Source organism: Microtus ochrogaster, chromosome 19 (genome assembly GCF_000317375.1).
Source record: "Microtus ochrogaster isolate Prairie Vole_2 chromosome 19, MicOch1.0, whole genome shotgun sequence".
Taxonomy (NCBI): domain Eukaryota; kingdom Metazoa; phylum Chordata; class Mammalia; order Rodentia; family Cricetidae; genus Microtus; species Microtus ochrogaster.
In genome coordinates, this window is record NC_022021.1 from 6,147,148 (window position 1) to 6,165,997 (window position 18,850).

General features: G+C 42.8%; 1 protein-coding gene across 2 annotated transcripts in view; it reads right to left on the reverse strand.

Moving 5' to 3' along the window:
- Ap3b1 (adaptor related protein complex 3 subunit beta 1) overlaps window positions 1-18,850 on the reverse strand; it is a 201,626-nt gene that overhangs the window by 162,331 nt on the left and 20,445 nt on the right. The window contains exons 1-2 of one of the 2 annotated variants that reach the window (XM_026783761.1): window positions 14,630-14,700; window positions 10,805-10,880 (exon numbers count right to left, since the gene is read on the reverse strand). In XM_026783761.1, coding sequence (XP_026639562.1) covers window positions 10,805-10,861 — 57 coding nt within the window. In that variant the 5' untranslated portion in view covers window positions 10,862-10,880; window positions 14,630-14,700. Of the gene's footprint in view, window positions 1-10,804; window positions 10,881-14,629; window positions 14,701-18,850 lie in introns of those variants that run through there. The other variant, XM_005356483.2, reaches the window with a different exon arrangement.

The following is an 18,850-nucleotide window of genomic DNA, read 5'->3' on the forward strand; positions in this document are numbered from 1 at the left end:
TTTTTGGTTTTTCGAGACAGGGTTTCTCTGTGGCTTTGGAGCCTGTCCTGGAACTAGCTCTGTAGACCAGGCTGGTATCGAACTCACAGAGATCCGCCTGCCTCTGCCTCCCGAGTGCTGGGATTAAAGGCGTGCGCCACCACCGCCCGGCCAGTAATGGACTTTCTGCATGTACTTCTAAACTCAAAGTTCAGCCAGCTAACTGTCTATTGTTCTAGTCCTGATTTCAGTGTCACTTTCTGTACAGAAACCCTGACCTCTCAGAGCTACATGCCTACTTACTCACCATGCCTGGTCAGCGCAACCCTCCCCTTCAGCCCAAGAAAAACTGTGTGATCAGTATGGCTTTGTTTCTTACTGTTTGCTCAAGAAGTGCTATGTGACCCTGAAAATGTGCTTCATACTTGTTCAGAGGCTTTGCTGTAAAAGAAGTGTGTGTATGTGTGTGTGTGTGTGTGTGTGTGTGTGTGTGTGTGTGTGTGTGTGCGCGCGCGCGCGCGCATGCACAAGCACACTGAAAGGGAAATGTAGCTGAATGTGCAGAGAGAAAAAGAAGTGCGGAGAGATGTGGCAGGTGGGTAGAGAGATACAGAAGATGTAGCTGTACAGAAGAGAGCTTGTGTAGGAGATGTGTGTGAAGGAGGAAGGATATGGCTGTGTGGAGAGAAGCAGCTGTGCACAGAAGTGTGACGGTGTGAAGCTGAGTGGAGAGTGTATGGAGAATGTGCAGAGAATGTAACTGTGGGAAATACATGTAACTATGTATACAGATGTGTAGGACAGAGATATGGAGCTGTATGTAAAGAGATGTAATTAGGTGGAGACATTTTTAGAAAGAGATTTTTCTAGATGAAGTAAAAGAGAAAGCATCAGAAAAGCGTGTGCACTTCCTTATTTACCCTCAGATAGAAAAGTCTAGCCCTGGATGCAACTGTGAATTTTTTGTATACCCTAGATTCGTCATTGGAGCAGGATCTCAAAAAGGTTACTGGTAACAGAGAGCTTACTATTGAATCCTACTTTGAGGAGCAGGGGTGTAGATCAGTGGCAGAAGGCTTATCTAGCATGCAAAAGATCCTAGGTTCCATCCTGGCACCATGACAGAAAAAAAGGGCCCCCACCACCAAATCCTCTACTTTACACGCCAGCCTAACTCAGAAGATTTCAGAAGTGTCTGACGGTCTACAGCACAGACTAGTCCACTTACTATTCTAATGTCCTCTCATCTGCACTGAAATCTCCTCTGAAACGCTGTTAGCCAAGCAGTCACCCCAGAACAGAACCTGGCCCTCTCTGGTTCTATTCCTATCACATTTCTGACTACACTCTCCCTTCCTATGCTATCGCATCCTCGCTAGAGCCATCCCCAGGGATCTGACTCTCACCTCCCCGCTATAGCTATCCCTGAGGACCTGATTCTCCCCTCCCAGGCTAGAGCCATCCCCAGGGATCTGACTCTCACCTCCCACGCTATAGCTATCCCTGAGGACCTGATTCTCCCCTCCCAGGCTAGAGCCATCCCCAGGGATCTGACTAGGCTCCTTTCTAGAAAAACCTCCTACAATTTATAATCAACACTTTGCAAACTATATTTTATAATTTCTCATGTGCTGCAATTTATTTCTCGTTATTTATCTTTATTTTATATCTATTTGTACATTTATTTTCTTCTCATTCTCAAAATAGTCTTTAGCCAACTAAAGTAGTATATCAGTTTTATTAATGCATGAAACATGTGTGTTATATAAATGCTATGTGATGTTTTATGCTTTGTAATTCCAGTAAAAATTTCTTAAAATTCCTTTCTGTTAAGACATTTTGAGAATACTTTGCAAGTCACCTAGGCATAGAAGTGCATATGTATAATCCCGGCCTTTGGGAGGCTGAGACAGTCTAGTATTGACTCTGTCATATGGTTATCAGTGACTGCACTTATACAGTTCTGTAATGAAGAAACAAATAAGGTGATAAAAACTACAAAAAATACAGTGTGAGGAAGAAAAGAACATGGAACATTCAGTGTTGGAGCCATGTCCTGGGCAGAAGGAGATAAAATCAACGAAAATTCTGAGCTAAATGTATTAAAGCCCTGAGCACAAGGAGATACCAGGAGGCAGAGGCAGGTGGATCTCTGTGAGTTCAAAGCCAGCCTGGTCTACAGAGCGAGTTCAAGGACAGTGAGGGCTACACAAAGAAAGAATCTCTGGCAGGGAAGTGGGGGGGCAAGATTCTGATGCCCAATGTAATAAAGGGAGTGCTCCGCTCAGGGCAAGACCCAGCCAGCTAGGCTTCCAACTTATGAAAAGGAACTAAAGGAAAGCTTAGACAGCAAAGGGAACAAGCATATGCAGAAACACTCAGCAGCTTAGGTTTGGCTCTGGCTTTAGAATCAAGAAGGAAACAGGAAAGGCACTGTGGACCTTCGCTCGCTGTTCTCAAGGGAAGAGCTGAGGCCAGGGGTTTGGAGGGCACTCCATGATGGAACCTGAAAAGCACAGTGAATGAAGCTGTGGAGGGGAAGCCTGGACTGCACTGGAGACCCCGAGATGTTGGAATTGCCAAAGTCATGGGATGCCTGCCAAGGAGAGCTGCAGACCAGATGTGGGGCCGGCCCGCGAGAAAGAAATGTGCTGCAGTCAACAAAACTGGAAGTTGAAGTGTTTCGACATCAGCCATGGATAGACGGGATTTGGAGTTCGCTCTCTGCTGGCTTTCGGTCTTCCTTTGCTCCACTACTGCCCCCTTTCCTTCCTTTTGGAAGGCAGTGTATATTCTGTGCACTCTATGTTGGGAGCATGTCATCTACCATTAGATCTTTATCTTACAGAGGCTACAGTTAAGAGATTGCCTAGAATCTCAGAAGAGATTTTGGACTTTTAAATAGTATTGAGACTGTGAAAGACTATCTGGACATAAATGGCTACATGTTTACAGGGGTTGGGAAGTAGAATGTGATGGTTTGACTAAAATGTCTCCACAGGCTCAAACTTTTGCATACTCAGTCCCCAGTTGATGAGCTGCTTGGGGAAGATCAGGAGTTGGGGAGGATGTATCCATGTTGGAGGAGGTGATCATGGAGGTGGACCAGGCCCTGTGTCTGGATCTGGATCAGGATGTAAAACTCTCAACTACTGCTCCAGCACCATGTCCGTCTGCGTTCCACCATGATGATAATGGACTAACCCACTGACACTAAGCAAGTCCCCAATTAAATGCTTTCTTTTCTAAGGGTTGCCTTGGTCATGGTGTCTCTTCACACAATAGAACAGTAACTAAGACATCTTATAAGGCAAGTGCTTTGTGAACTGAGAGTATTTTTCTTTTATATTAACTTTTTCGAGCTTTGTATAATTTTGTAGTAATTCTTCCTGAAGAGAAAAAGAGGCAGAAGGCAGATAGAGGGACAGAGGAATGGACTAACATACAGACACACAGATGACAGACAGACAGATCCAGAACACTGACCAGGTCAAGTAAATACATTAAATTTATGACAATATGGACTCTTAATCTCCCCTTCCCACTGGCCTTTCTGATACAGTTGTCATATATATTATATCTGTGTCCATTAAAAATTTCTCAGGCAGACCTGTGGCTAGACAGGTCATGAACCCTAGAGGAAAAAGTACTACTATTTTGCGCTAAGTGGACATAGCAATAAAACGTACTGCTTTACCTACAGATCACTGCACCATTCGATCCCTGTCAGCGAAACTTCCTGCAGTAGACGGTAGTTAACACGGAGACCCACAGAGACAGCGTGCAGAGAATAAGAGACTTTGGAGTACTAAATGGAGTGTCTGTGTCCCATCTCTCCACACAAGGCTGACATGTGGCTTTAGAGAATTAAGTAAGCCAGTGTTCACGAGCTAACTCCACTGCCCAAGTGCTAGAGTTGCCATGGGTTGGCTAGTTTCTGTTTTTGAGACAGTCTCTCCCTGTCTTCTTGGCTGTCCTGGAACTTGCTATGTAAACTAGGTTGGCCGAGAACTCACAGAGATCTCCTTGTCTCTGTCTCCTGCGTGCTGCGAGTACATCTGTTTACAGCCACACGCAGCTTCTGGGAACTATTTGGAAGCGGGAGAAAGGTGCTTCAAATCTCAGGTGTTAGACGGCTTCAAAGAAACTGTTCTCCAGATACAAAGGGCTGATGCACGCACAAGCTCACAGAAATGGTGACAGCATACACAAGGCCACATAAGCTTCAGACAGACAGAAGAGCAGGAGGAAGGTAGGTGAGCACAAAGTCCCACCCCTAGTGGAGGGGCTACTGGTTACAGGAAAAGACAGCTTTCTTTAATGGTGCCATTGATCTGCCGGAAGCTCCACCCCAGCCCCTGGCATCCATATACCCAGAGTCTGGAATATTCTGGTGAAAGCCCCACTTCAATCTCCCTCCCCCATCTCTCTCTCCCCAAACCCTGCCTCATCTCAGAATACCCACCATTGGCGGCTCCTCCCCCAAAAATGTTCGGAACCACACCTAACCGCTACTTAAGACCTGGCCAATAGATCTGCCTGGTGTGCCCTCTTGCCCTGTATTCTGCCTTCCTGAGGGCCACACGGGAGTGCTCTGCTTTGCATTGCCCTGTTTATTAAACCTGGGTTTGATTTTGTTTTGGTTTGATTTTGCTTATTGCAGCAGTGGTGGAGGAATCCAGTAACCGGGGATCCAATACTTAACAATGGCAACAGGTGTATCAACCACACTCTACCACAGACCCCAAGCCTGGAGTAGTTGGCCAACAAACTGGACTCATGGATTTAAGAGAGATGGAATGGGAGGGTGGGAGGAGAGAGGTGGGGAAGACATGAGGGTAGGTAGGGAAGGTGGGGGAGGATCTGGAAGGAGTTGGAGGACAAATATGATCAAAATATATTCTCTAAGGATAAAACAGTGAGGTAATAACTGTCTTGAGAAGAATAAAATTAGTCCTTTTGCATACCAAAATTTTGAATGAGCTCCCTAAAACTCCACCTGATATCATTTCCTTTCAGCCTGAAGAATTTCTATGAACAGTTTATAAAAATAGGTCTTGCTAACTTCCCTTACCTGGCAATGTGTTAGTCCCTCATTCTTGAAGGATTTTCTCACTAGATGTAAGACTCTGGATTGACAGCTCTTTCTCCCAGTACTTTACCATGATCTTCCGACAGACACGTTTTCTGGAGACAAGCCATGTTCACTCCAACCCACAGCTCCCTAAATGAATGGGTCACTTCTACCAGTTATTTTCAACAATCTTTATTTTTGGTTTTCATGGTTTGACTATTATGTTAGCACATGGTTTAGCTGTACTTTATCCTGATTATCTCCTGGTTTACAGGATCTCTATTAACGTGTCATTATCAAACTTGAAAAGTTTTTGCCATTATTTCTTCAAACACAGCCCCTTTCTCTTTTCTTCCAATGTTCCAGTAGGAAATGCCTTAGATGTTTTGAAATTATCAACAGAAGCCGGGCGTGCTGGCACAAGCCCATGTGATCCTCGCATTCAAGAGGCAGAGTCAGGGAAAACTCTGTTATAGGCCAGATAAGGATACATAGAGAGTCCTTGTCTCAAAAAAGAGAAAAAGGGCAGGGGCAAGCAACAGAACTCTGCGGGTCTATATTTTCAATTCCTTTCCAAGCTCTGTTATTTCTAAATGACTTGCTTCTAATGATCTATCTACAACTTTTGAGTCCTCTGTCATCTCCATTTTGCTACAGAGAGAATCCAGAATACTTTTAATCACATATAATCCATCCACACAATGAAAATCAACAGATTTCTGCATAGCGATTTATTGGCAAGCATATTTTAAAAAACAACTTTCTGCATATTAGTAACAATCTAGGGAATATAATATAGATGTAAGACATCACCTTTCCATAGTATAAATTACCACCTGATCATAATTGCATCTAATAAAACCTAATACCTTGCTGGGCAGTAGTGGCACAAGACTTGAATCCTAGCACTTGGGAAGCAGGCAGATCTCTGTGAGTTCAAGGTCAACCTGCTCTATAAGAGCTAGCTCCAGGACAGCCAGAGGTACACAGAGAAGCCCTGACTCAAAAAACCACACACACACACACACACACACACACACACCTAATACATAAGCATGTGACTAGATCTCTCGGTTCCTATATTGCCTTTTCTAACATCTTCACATAACAAAGCAAACTATTTTACCTATTTCCAACACACTCACAAAGAACTAGAAAAGTATGAACATTACTTCCATTGGTACACTTCATGAAATGTGTATATCATTCCTGAGACAAAGGGTGCAGAATTCTAGCTTCCTGTTCCTTCCACTCTGCTCTGCAGACACTTGGTCTTCTACTAGCAACTGAGCCTAAATGTACTAAGTTAAGAGTGTAGAAAGTTTGTAAAGAACAATCCCAAACAGACATTCTGGAAAACAGAGACACCCTGGAAGAACTTGCTACATACACATGACCTAATACAGGACAAAATGAGGTTAAAAAACATCCCATAGAGGAAACATACATTCTCTTAAAGAAGTGGATAAAAAACAGGAGGAAATATGTCTAAGATCATCTTTTAAAATGATCTGAAAAAAGTAGCATTTTGGGAACAATGTAATTTTGAACTAGAAAAGAAATCCTTCAGATAAAGTTATCATTACTGAATTTGAAAATATAATGGGAGAATATAAGACATGACAAAAATTACAACACCAGCTCAAAATATTCAATATATAACCAACAGTTAGATGAGAAAGGGGAGTCATTATCAATTTGACAAGTGGCATGACAGAAACACGAAAGACAGATAAAAGAAAAAAACTAAACAAAATACAGGCAAATCAATAGAAAACAGGCAGACTAAGAAAAAGAAAGTAATGGAACTCAACTCAAAATAGACAGATTTAAAAAATAGTTTGTCAATGCTGTAACAAAGCAAACACCAACCAAATCTTATTAAATTTATTTTTCTTCAAAATATTGAATCCACCAGACTGATAAAACACACTCTCAAAAAGAGGAGAGGAGAAAAAGCAATCAGGTTGTCATCACATTTTTATTCCCTAATCTAAAGTCAAACAAACTGAGAATAAAATGTATACATATTTCAGAAGAAAAAGCATTGAAAGCCAATAATCCCACTAAATAGCCTATTTCCACACACAAAGGGCTCAGAATGCCACTTTGCATCCTTGTTCCAAAGGAACGTTTCTGTCATCTGAAAGTAAACCAAACATCTAAACAGTAAGAAGACAGACTTTCTAAGAAAAAGAAAAGAATAGAGCAATGGGTGAAGACACTGAGCAGAGACAGAACTAGGAACCCACGACACTACAGAACTGAGGTGTGGCCGAGCAGGTAAAACCCCTGGCATGCAATCATGAGGCCCGGATTTGAACTCCAGAACAACACACAAGCCAGAAGCACAGCAGCACCTGAGAGTATGGTATGTCTCCAGGGAGACAAGAGAATTCCAGATGTCCAGGCCAGCTATTCTGGCAGACACAGCAGAGGAACAGGAGACCTGTCTCAAACATGGCAAAGGGCAAGGACCAGCAAGCACCAAGGCAGCCCTCTGACTTCCACATACAGTCACTCACACACACAAAGCTTCCATCTTCTTCCCTCTCCACGGCCTCAGGAACCACCTTCTGCTCCTGCATCTGACTGTCTCATATGCAGAATCACACAACACTACTTCTCACTTAACAGCCCTGCTACAGCATATGTCAGAATCTCATTCCTTCCTCATAATAGTCCGCCCTGTGCATTCAATAAAGAGCACACAGCTATGTCTACCCATGGGCTACTGTGAAAACTCTGCTGAATAAATCAGTTCAAGGTCCCAGTTTTTTTGTGCCTGTACACAGAAATGGAGTTGTTAGATCACATGGCAGACCTGCTTTTAATTTAACTACTATACTGCTTCACATAGCACCATTTTACATTCCAGCCAGTAGTGCAGGAAGGCTCCAATTTATAGTCAACATCTTTACTATAACACTTGAGTTTCTTTGTTTTTACAATGGATCCTACGGAGAGTATGGTGGTCTCACTGTGGGCGACTGCCACCCTCCTAATGATTAAAGACACACAGCATTTCCCTGCACTCTCTGGTCCTCTGCTGGTCTTCGCAGGAGGAGGCCTCCCCAGGTCTTTCAGCCACTTCCCTGGACTGTTTTAGCTGTTCAACCAGATACCACCTCTGTGCTCTAGAGCCTGGCCCTTTAATCTGGTGAATGACGTAAGGATGCTCTCCCACTCTGAAGACGCCTTTGGTTTGGATATAATATAATCTCCCTATCCTGTTGTTGCTTGGCCTTGACCTCAGATCTAAGACGCTTGGTTGAAGCCAGCACCATGAAGCTTCCCTCCAATTTCTTCTGGATTTTGCACCTTCAGTCTCCGATCTACTCCAGTTTGTTTTATGACATGAGGCAGGAGCTCAACTCCACATTCTTGTGCTTTTCCTGGGACTGCTGAGTAAGACCTCCTCTTTCTCCCACTGCAGTCTTAGCCCCTCGTCAAAACCTGGCTGCTCTGATGCCGGGAGTATAGATTATTATTGCCTTAACAGAAATAAAGAAAGCACTATTATTATGTCACATTTTAAAATTTTTATTAATTATTTATTTGTTTGTTTGCTTGTTTCCTGGGGTTTTTTTGAGACAGGGTTTCTCTGTGTAACTGCTATAGATGTCCTGGAACTCTTTTGTAGAGCAGGCTGGCCACAAACTCAAAAGAGATCCGCCTGTCTCTGCCTCCCAAGTGCTAGGATTAAGAGCATGCATCACCACCGCTGGCTAAAAAACATTTTTTTTTAATTTTTATTAAGTATTTAACATACTTTCCCCCACCTCTGAATTAGGAATTACACCAGTCCTAGGGTTTAGTAAAATAAAATGATTTAATGGAATGCTATAGCCACAGTCTGAAGACATAAGGGCGATCTCTACTTTGCATGGTAGTACACGCCTGTGATCTGCAGGAATGCGAGCTGAAGCCATGAAAAACAATTTTAGGAATTCGCTGCAAAAAGTATAATTGATCTATGCCTTTTTAAAGGTTCTTTCAAAACATTTATACCTACTTTAATAAAGCCATCTTCGTTTTGGTCCTACTGCTGTGAGGAAACATCATGGCCAAGACAACTCTTGTAAAAGCATTTACCTAGGAGCTTTCTTATGGTTTCAGAGGATTAGTCCATGATCATCATGGTGAGAAACAGACAGGCATAGTGCTGGGGCAGTAGCTGAGAGCTTTATATCCTGATTAAAAAGCAGCAGGCAGAGAGAGAGACATGGGGCCTGGTGTGGGTTTCTTAAATCTCAAAGCCAATAGTGACATATCTCCTCCAACAAGGCCATACCTCCCAAGCCTTCCCAAACTGTTCAAACATCTATGGGAGCTATTCCCATTAAAATAATCACAATAGAAAAATTCTAAATAGCAATGTATACTGCTATTTCATAAACATATAATAAAGTGACGCACTGAGAATTAACTGGCAAGAGCAGCTGGACAGCTGTCATCTTTTCTTCGCTTAACCCATGCTGAACACCTTCTCTCTGTGTGGTAAAGTTTTAACCTTTCCAAGTCTGGGTCCATTCCCAATATGCTACTTTCGTACCTGTAATGTTGTCAAGTATCTCTTAGAAACCCTTTAATTAATAGGAAGTTTTCTTTTTTCTTCTTTTTGTTTTTTTCTAATACCATCACTTCCTCCGCTCAACTTTCTTTTAATCCAGCCCTTTCCTAAGACCCTCGGCTAGAAATGTAAGTGTCTTTCTAACAGTGATGTCAATCTCCGCACAATCTACCAAGCCTCAGGCTCAATTTCACTAACAATGTAATCACTTTTTATTTTGTTTGCTAATGTTGCTTATTTGGGAACCAAACCCATCTTCCAATTATCCATTTTGTAAAATATTACAGGAAACAAGGCTGCAACTACACCATTTGCTGTCTGCAGCTAGACTGAATAGCAGCTGTAACAACCAATCACAGTCCAATTTGAAAGACCTGAAATGACTAATAAGTATTCAGGATTCACACTGGGAATTTACACAGTCATCTGTGGACTGAAGGCTGGCATACAAAACGTCAACACGTAACTACTTAACCAGTACACTATCACAATCTAAATCTGAACAAGTTGTTGGGGAGCTGCAGTTAAGTTGTGAAAATTGAAATTTTGTTCACACAAAGCTATTACGTATATGTATTATGAAGTATAATATTAATAACTAAAATATTAAAAATAGATTCATCAGCATTTTGCTGACACTGCCAAACGACATCCACCATTCAAATGGAAGCAAGGACAAGTCATCTACAGTTGCTGTAGATACAACTCCTTCAGCGGTCCTTTCAGATCGGTCTTCGTACCGCCTCACTAAGCATCCTAGCAACACCTGATGCCTTGTTTCAGACAGGATGAAGACTCTGCTACGGGAAAACAGTATTTCAGCTTTCATGCACAGCTCTCTGTGCTCACAACTGTAGGCAAAAAGATCCCAAAAATCCTTACATTCCTGCAAGTGAAAGTAGGGTTAAACTATTGCCTTATTTTGTCTTCAAAATGATTTATTCAATCTCAGAGAAGAAATATCTTGATATTAGAGGTGGAAAATTGAAGCAGAACAGATGGAACTAGAACATGTTTCTTGACTTCTTATGTTTCTGCTCCCTTGACACTCTTAAACAGGTAGTCTACATTAGTAACAAAGAACAAGTTAATGTATTCCTGTGACTTGGTATACATGGTGAATATAATCACAGCCTACTCAGCTTCCAAAAGTCAAAATCCTTGACCATTTGACCTACCCCAACAATCCGCTTCATAGCATCCAGCTTGGCAGAATCTTTGTTGCTCTCCAGCATCTGCTTCAGGTCTTCATTCCTATTACAACAGAGAAGACATAATTCTAGACCTGGACTTTTGCAAAAGACAGCATTTGATAAGAACTGAAAGAGCACGGTGGAAGGAGCTGTACTCCGGTTAGAGACTGGTCTTGTGTTTCACTCTGCAAGTCTATGCAGCACGCTGCCGTAAAGCCCACAGGAACACAAAGGTAAGAACTGCCTTCAGCATGTTAACAAGAACATGGCATATAGTCTCTCACCTCAAATTTTCTTTGACATAATCATCAGGGGGAAAAAGAAAAACTATCAAGTCAGCTTTAAAATACTTCCACATGCAAAAAAAAATCCTAAAAACTTTTTTCAGACTATTGTTACACAAGTTCCCTAAGTTGTGCATCATTTACATCATCCCAACTTCCTATCCCCTGCACAAATAAATAGGGTTACGCCCTTCACTCTGAGACTAGATTCATTTTAATATTTAAATGGGAGCCTGTGGTTATAAACATGGGCAGTTATCTATAAGGATGAAAACACAGAGCAAAGAAAGAACTACTCAGAAGTTAAGTCTATGGGATACAGCAACTGGGCACTGAACAGACACTAGGAAGCCAAAGGAACAGACATTTTTCCCAGGTCAAAGGAATGTAGGATATCTCTGTCTCTGTCACAAGGCTCTGTGCTGTAGAAGGAGCTGCGTTCCTGCTGCCCGGCTCCCAACTGCCTGGCTAGCTTATGCCCCGAAATAACAACACACAAACTGTATTCATTTAAACACTGATTGGCCAATTAGCTCCAGCCAACTCTCACATCCTTATCAACCCACCTCCATTAATGTGTGTAGCACCACGAGGTGGTGACCCACCAGGAAGATTCTAGCATACGTCCATCTTCGCGGCATGGCATCTGCCTCACTTCCCTTCTTCCCAGCATTCTGTTCTGTCTACTCCACCCACCTATGTTCTGACCTATCAGGCCAAGCAGTTTATTAATTAACCAATGACCTTCCCACATCACTGTGCTATTTAAACAGCCTTGAAAGATCACCTAGAACAAAAGTCGACAGCGTCTTTACTTGGAAGAGCTGCAGAGAAGAGAGGATGAAGGCCAGGCCCATCAGTTCCTTTCTGTTGGTCATGACCAGCCTTCTATTCTTCTAAGTGAATCTTCACTGGGGAAATTCACAAACATGAACTTATCCCATTAAATAAAATATATAATTCATAATCTCTAATAGCTTTTCATTAAACACAATAAAATAGTTTTTGAAGACAGATTGCTAGAGGAAGAGTTCTTGACACTCAGGAGAACTAGCCCAATGCTTTGTTCTTGAACTGCAGCCAGAGTTGTATAACAGAAGTCTGTGTTTAGGCCTACCAGTCTGAGGTGTTAGGGAAGGCTTGGCAAGCTAACACAGATCTTAGCATCCAGAAGTAGGATGACACTACAAAAATTGCTTTTGGAAATAGATACTAGGAAAGGATTTAGAGTTCAAAGTACACTTTAGAAAAAGGGCAGAGAGAAATTCATGTGTTAAAGACAAAAGTGTGAGCTGGACCGTGATGGAGTACGTCTTTAATCCCAGCACTCAGGAGGCAGAGGCAGGTGGATCTCTGTGAGTTCAAGGCCAACCTTGTCTACCTAGTGAGTTCCAGGACACCCAGAGCCACACAGAGAAATCCAAAAGTAAACAAAAAAGATGAATCTATAAGGTCTCAGACAGAAAGGAGCATCATGTTATTGGAAGACAGAGGAAGGTGGTTCTTGTTAGAAACAGCAGAGATCTTTGGTGATCTTCGGTGTCTTAAGGAAAGCAGAGGTGAACGGCAGATGGGCTTAGCCAGGAGCTGTGGTTCCCATCTATAGTCCAGCTACTTGGGAGGCTAAGGTGAGAGCATCACCTAGGTTTAAGACCTGCCTGAGGAGCAGAGAGAGAGTCCACAGCAAGGGGCAGGGCGGGGGGGGGGAGGGGTCAAATATTGAAAAGGGAGGAGAAAAAGGGAATGGGAGGGAGGAAACAGAAGTGAGGATGGAGGGGGACAGGAAGTTATGACACTGGATATTTAAGTTATGACATTGTCTGCAGGAGACAGAGAAACACATAGCTTCCCACATGGAGGGCACAGTAGGCTGAAGCCCGGACAGACAAGAGACAAATGGCTAGAAATCAGGAAGAGTGAAACAGCAGCTAAAGAATGTGACTTTAGAATTTAGAATCAAATTTCGTGGGTGGCATAGCTCAGGAGAGGATCCCGGGGTGGGGGAGGGTGGGGGAGGGTAGCGGAGCGCCAGCACCAGGCAGCAAGGTGGATGAATCTTCACCCCGCAGCTGTCCTACTCCTGCTAGGTCTAGCGCCCAGTTCTGACTTTACAACAAACTTACTGATCCATCAACTATAGCTGAAAGATAAGGGATTTACACATTGTTGGGGAGTGAGGCTATTTCAAAAATAGCATGTTGACGAGGTGGCCTGGTTTTCCTTGCTGCTAATAGTAAAATATGAGAGGTTAAGACAAACTGGGCAAGCCAACAGGGCTGTATAGTGAGAGCCTATTGAAACAAGGTCCAGAATGGAGTCGTGTGAGGATACTCCTGCGTGTTTGGGAGAAAACTCCAAGAAAAGACAAGAGTCCTTGCCGGGCGGTGGTGGCGCACGCCTTTAATCCCAGCACTTGGGAGGCAGAGGCAGGCTGATCTCTGTGAGTTCGAGACCAGCCTGGTCTTACAGAGCTAGTGCCAGGACAGGCTCCAAAGCCACAGAGAAACCCTGTCTCGAAAAACCAAAAAAAAAAAAAAAAAAAAAAAAAAAAAAAAAAAAAAAAAAAAGACAAAAAAAAAAAAAAAAAAAAAAAAAAAAAAAAAAAAAAAAAAAAAAAGACAAGAGTCCTATGACCTCAGTTCCTTCAAAACACAGAATTGTCCTTGGAACGTGCTTTTGTGCCCTTCCAGGTGGAGCAGATAGGAGTGGGTTTACTTCAGGTTATTCATTACAGCTGCCTATCATTATCTGTTCATGTGCCTCTAAGGAAAAACACGTTTCTGCTGTGTGCAGCTTGCCCTTGTGATTGGACACTTTACTCATGGGACTCCTCTTCACCCTCAGAGTATAAATTGTCTGATTTTCTGAATAAAGTTGGCTATTGCATGAGACTTTATTCTACATGTACAGGCTTCATTCCCTCAGGTCCACAGCCTCTGGAACAGCAGTTCTAAACCTGGGGGTCACGAACCCTGGAGTCTGAGTAGCCCCCCTTTTTTGGTTCTTCAAGACAGGGATTTCTCTGTGTAGCCCTGGCTGTCCTGGAACTCATTTTGGAGACCAAGCTGACCTCAAACTCAAAGAACTACCTGCTAAATGCTGGGATTAAAAGAATCGTGCACCACCACAGCCCAGTGAGCAACCCTTGCATAGGGTTTCAGATTTCCTGCATATCAAATATCTACATTACAATTCATAACAATAGCAAAATTAGTTATGAAGTAGCAATGAAAATAATTTTATAGTTGGGGTCATCACAACATAAGGAACTGTATTAAAGGGTCGAAGCATTAGGAAGGTTGAGAACCACTGATCTAGAGCAGCAAACGACCATGTCTCAAAAAAAAAGATTAAAAAAATAGAATTTGATTTTTAAGAAGGAATTCAATTTAAGTAAAAGCAAATAAGAACTTACAATTTTAGAAAGCCCCCACTGTAGCTCCATCGCAAACAACGAAAAGGGATATTCTGGAGAAACCAAGGGTGTGGTGGGAAAACCATTTAAGAAGAGACTATCAAGACAAACCTGGCAGCGCTCTTGAAATCCCAGGCCTCCGGTGGCTGAGGTGGACAGACTGAGAGCTCAAAGTCTGCCTGGGCCATAGAGCAACTTCTAGCAGCCTGGGCAACCTAGAGACCTTGCCTCAAAACAAACAAACCAAAGGAGATTGTGAGAAAACTCAGTGATTTAACCAGCCATCTCCACAGAACCAGGGAGAAGGGGATCATACCAGAGAGACAACAGATAAGACAATGAACAAAAACAGGCAATTTCTAGAATTTCCAGGCCATGTGTACTATGGGATAGAGCTAGAGAGAGGCCAGTCATCTATCTCTAAACAAAGAAAAGCAACCCCAGGAGAAAGGAGATCTGTAGTGATAATTTGTTTTAGCAAATAAAGCTTCCCTGAAGAATGCAGAGCTAAGCTACTCTTAGTCAGGGAGTGGTGGTGCACACCTTTGATCCCAGGACTCCGGAGTAAGAGGCAGAGGGACGACCTCTGTTAGCTCAAGGCCACCCTGGACTATACGAGTTTGAATCTGTCTAAAAGAGAAACAGAGCTCACACAGAGATGATCCCAGCACTTGGGATCCCAGGTCTTTAATCCCAGCACTAGGGAAGTGGAGAGAGGAGTGATATGGCTGGGTGGGTGGAGAGAGGAATATAAGGCAGTCTGAGGTTTAGTGGAAAGAGTTGCAATCTGAAGACGCAGTCTAAGGGTAGTGAGGATGCAGTCTGAAGACAGGATCACCCCTTCGCCTGAACACTGTCTCTCTAGTAGTGGATGGCTGCTCTGCGTCTCTGACCCTTCAGTTTTCACCCCCTAATATCTGACTCCGGATTTTATTTATTAAGACCAATTAGAATTCATGCTACATAGATCAGTCAGTACATGGCCCCATTTGCAACCATTTTTACCCAAGAAATTTTTACACAACCCCATTTATACAGTAATATAAAGGCAAAACAATTGCAGACAAAAAATCATGAAAAAATTTATTGCAGACATACAATTTTTCCATTTGCTAAAGATGAAAGTAAATTCTGTATATTAATGTAAAGGATGTGCTTCTTTTTACTTGCACTGCTATCTGATCTAAAGGACATAGCTGCTTCAATGTCTGTCACAGCGGATCAATAATCAACGGTGAGTAGCAAACTGTGGTACATCCATTTCATGGAATGCAACTCAGCAATGAAAAGAAACAGACTAGTGATCACGGGCCAGCACCTATGGCCCTCCAGAGAAGTGGACACCAGTGCCACAAGGTCACATCTCACAGGAACGAAGCCAGAGGACGTCAGAGATGGCTGGGGGGACAGCAGGAAACACGGAGGACTCACGGGATCCTCTGCTTGACTACGTGTATGACAAGACAGAGCTAGCCATACAAATAGGAACAAACCAAGTAAAACTGGGCAGATCTGAGCATGACCGCTGAACCGCAGAGCTTAGCAAAGGCAAGCGTGAGGGTACAGGACGGCTCTCCAGCACATCTTCTAACCCGCTGTGGCTACAGGAACCACAAAACAGAAACTAAGAAACAGCTTCACAGTGGCTGCAACTCAGCTGACAATTACTTTTTAAAAGGTGAGAGTCAAGCATCCACTTTGCCACAGAAGACATAGCAATATCATAAATCCATGGAAAGGTATCATTCTTCAGACAAATGCAAAGTGAGGTACCATTACACAACCACACAACAGCTAAAAAAAAGACGGATAATAGTAAGTGTTGGCATATACATGGAAGCACCCAGAATTCTCACATTGTTGTTGGTAGAAATATAAAATGATATGCTCACACAGGAAAATGGGAAAGTCTTACAAATTTAAGCATACTCTTCCCATACCATCGAACCATATGTATCTATTGTGAGGTTATAAGAAACCCTAATTCTGTAAGACAGACAAGAAGGAGCTCTACAGTGCCTTATCCACATGCATAGATAAGACACTTAATTCTAAAGTCAATGGGAAATCACACCAGAGATGGACAAGCAGGATCAGACTTTGAAAAGAGGGTGTAAATACATGTTTATTCAAGAATCTAAATCATCGAATCCCACTTTACTTCATCAAAAGAAGCCTCTCGAGCTACCATGAGATGCTGTGGGGCAGAGTCTCGAGCAAAGGTCTCAACCTTCCTAATGCTGAGACCCTTTAAAACAGTTGCTCATGTTGTAGTGACCTCCGATTACAAAATGATCTCATTGCTACCTCACAACTGTAATTCTGCTACTGTTATGAATCATAATGCAGCTATCTGATATGTGAGCGCTGAGAAAGGGGTCGTGACCCAAGGCTGAGAACCACAGGCCTAGAGGACCACACGTGAAGCTAACGTCAAGCACTAGCTCATGAGCTACAATCTGTCAGTCTACAGCAAAATGTGAAATATATCTAAAAATTCCACACACGTGGTCCTTCATGCAACACATTCAACCACCAAACGAAAACACCCAGACAAGGGGCCAGTGGATGGCTCAGCTGGCAAAAACACCAACACCAAGTCTGGCAAGCTGCACTCAATCACTGGAAGCCACAGGGCAGAAGGGGGGCACACTCACACAAAATAGATAGAAATGCAGCTTTAAAAAAGAGAAATCTGAGAGGACTTTCTTTCTCTGCTGAAGCTTGCACACAGATCAAGGAGCCTCAGTACATCAGATACACAGCCTTCTTACCTGAAGCTTAAAACAGTTCACAGATTTATACTAAAAACAGTCAGCCAGTACCTATCAACAACAAATGAGGGCTGGTGGTTTAAGAGACTGCTGCTCTTGCAGAGGACCAGGGTTTGGTTCCTAGCACACACATCTGTAACTCCAGTTCCAAGGACTCTGACGTCCAATTCTGGTCTCTAAGGGCACCAGGTGTACACACTTCACACTTACATACATGCAGGCAAAACACTCCTCTACAATGGCATGGCTCTTCTTGGTTGGCAACTTGACTACATCTGGAATTAACTGAAATTAAAGCAGGAGTAAGGGATTTTTCTTAATTAAATGATTTGAAATGGGGAAAGGACACCTTTAATACAGATCTTTTGATGTAAACCCACCTCCAATCTGGGTCACACCTCCTGCTGACGTCCTATAAAAGGAAGTGGAAGAGAGAAGTCTTCGGTCTCTGCCTGCTTGTGCTTGCCCCTCTGGCAAATCACCCCTTCACTGGCACTGGAGCTTGCTTCTCTGCGATTCCAGTGAGAGTGAAGACAACCGAGACGTCCAGCTTTGTGGACTGAACAACTACGGATTCCTGGACCTTCCGTTGAAAGACATCCATGGTCAGTCTAATAAACCCCCTTTCTAAATATATACAGATTCATTATGTAGGCTCAGCTCCTCTGGAGAACCTGATAATACATAAATAAAAGTCTTTTGAAAATAACAAAAAAGGAAGAAATGATTAGGGCTGGGATTGAAGCTCAGTAGTGGAGCATTTGCCTTGCATGCACAAGGCCTGGGCCCACGCACACAACTATAAACAGCAACAGTATTACTAAAAACTAAGTAATGTGCTTTCCCCACCCCCAAGTTCACGCTGAAGTTCAGCCTTCTGAAGCCAGCCTTTACAAGGTGATGAAGTTACAAGAAGGGTATGCGGTGGGCCCAAGTCCAGTCATGACTGAGCTCTTTTAAGAAGGGATGAGAATGTGAGCACATACATGGAGGAATGACAAGGCAGGGAAAGAGCTAGAGGATGGCCATCTGCAGCACACAAGGAGGCCCTAAGCACAAAGCCGCTGACACTTGGGTCTGCATCTTCAGAACCTGAGATGTCAGTGTCTGGAATTGTGTTATGGCTACCTAGGAAACTAACAAAGGATGTAAATGTTGAAACTGTCTGTCCTTAGTGCAAATAAATAAATAAATTATAAGGAAAAGCTAAGCACTCTTTTATTTTCCCCAGAAAGAATACATGCAATAAAATGCATTATGAAAAAAATTACTTTTATTTTTCAAATAACTCATTGAATGTAATAGTAACAATTTGCAGGAAGCCGAAAAAAAAAAAAAGCTATAGTAGTTAAAACATCCAATTAAAGTATAACCAGTACTTTTATGTTAATTAAACAGTAGAAACAGTAATGTATAAAAACTACTATGATATGACTCAGTGGGTAAAGGCACTATATACGCAAGCCTGATAACCAGAGTTCAGCCCCAGGGGGTGGGGGAGCTGGCAGCAAAGGCATGCATCTATAATCCTAGCACTCCACGGAGATGGGAGGAAGAG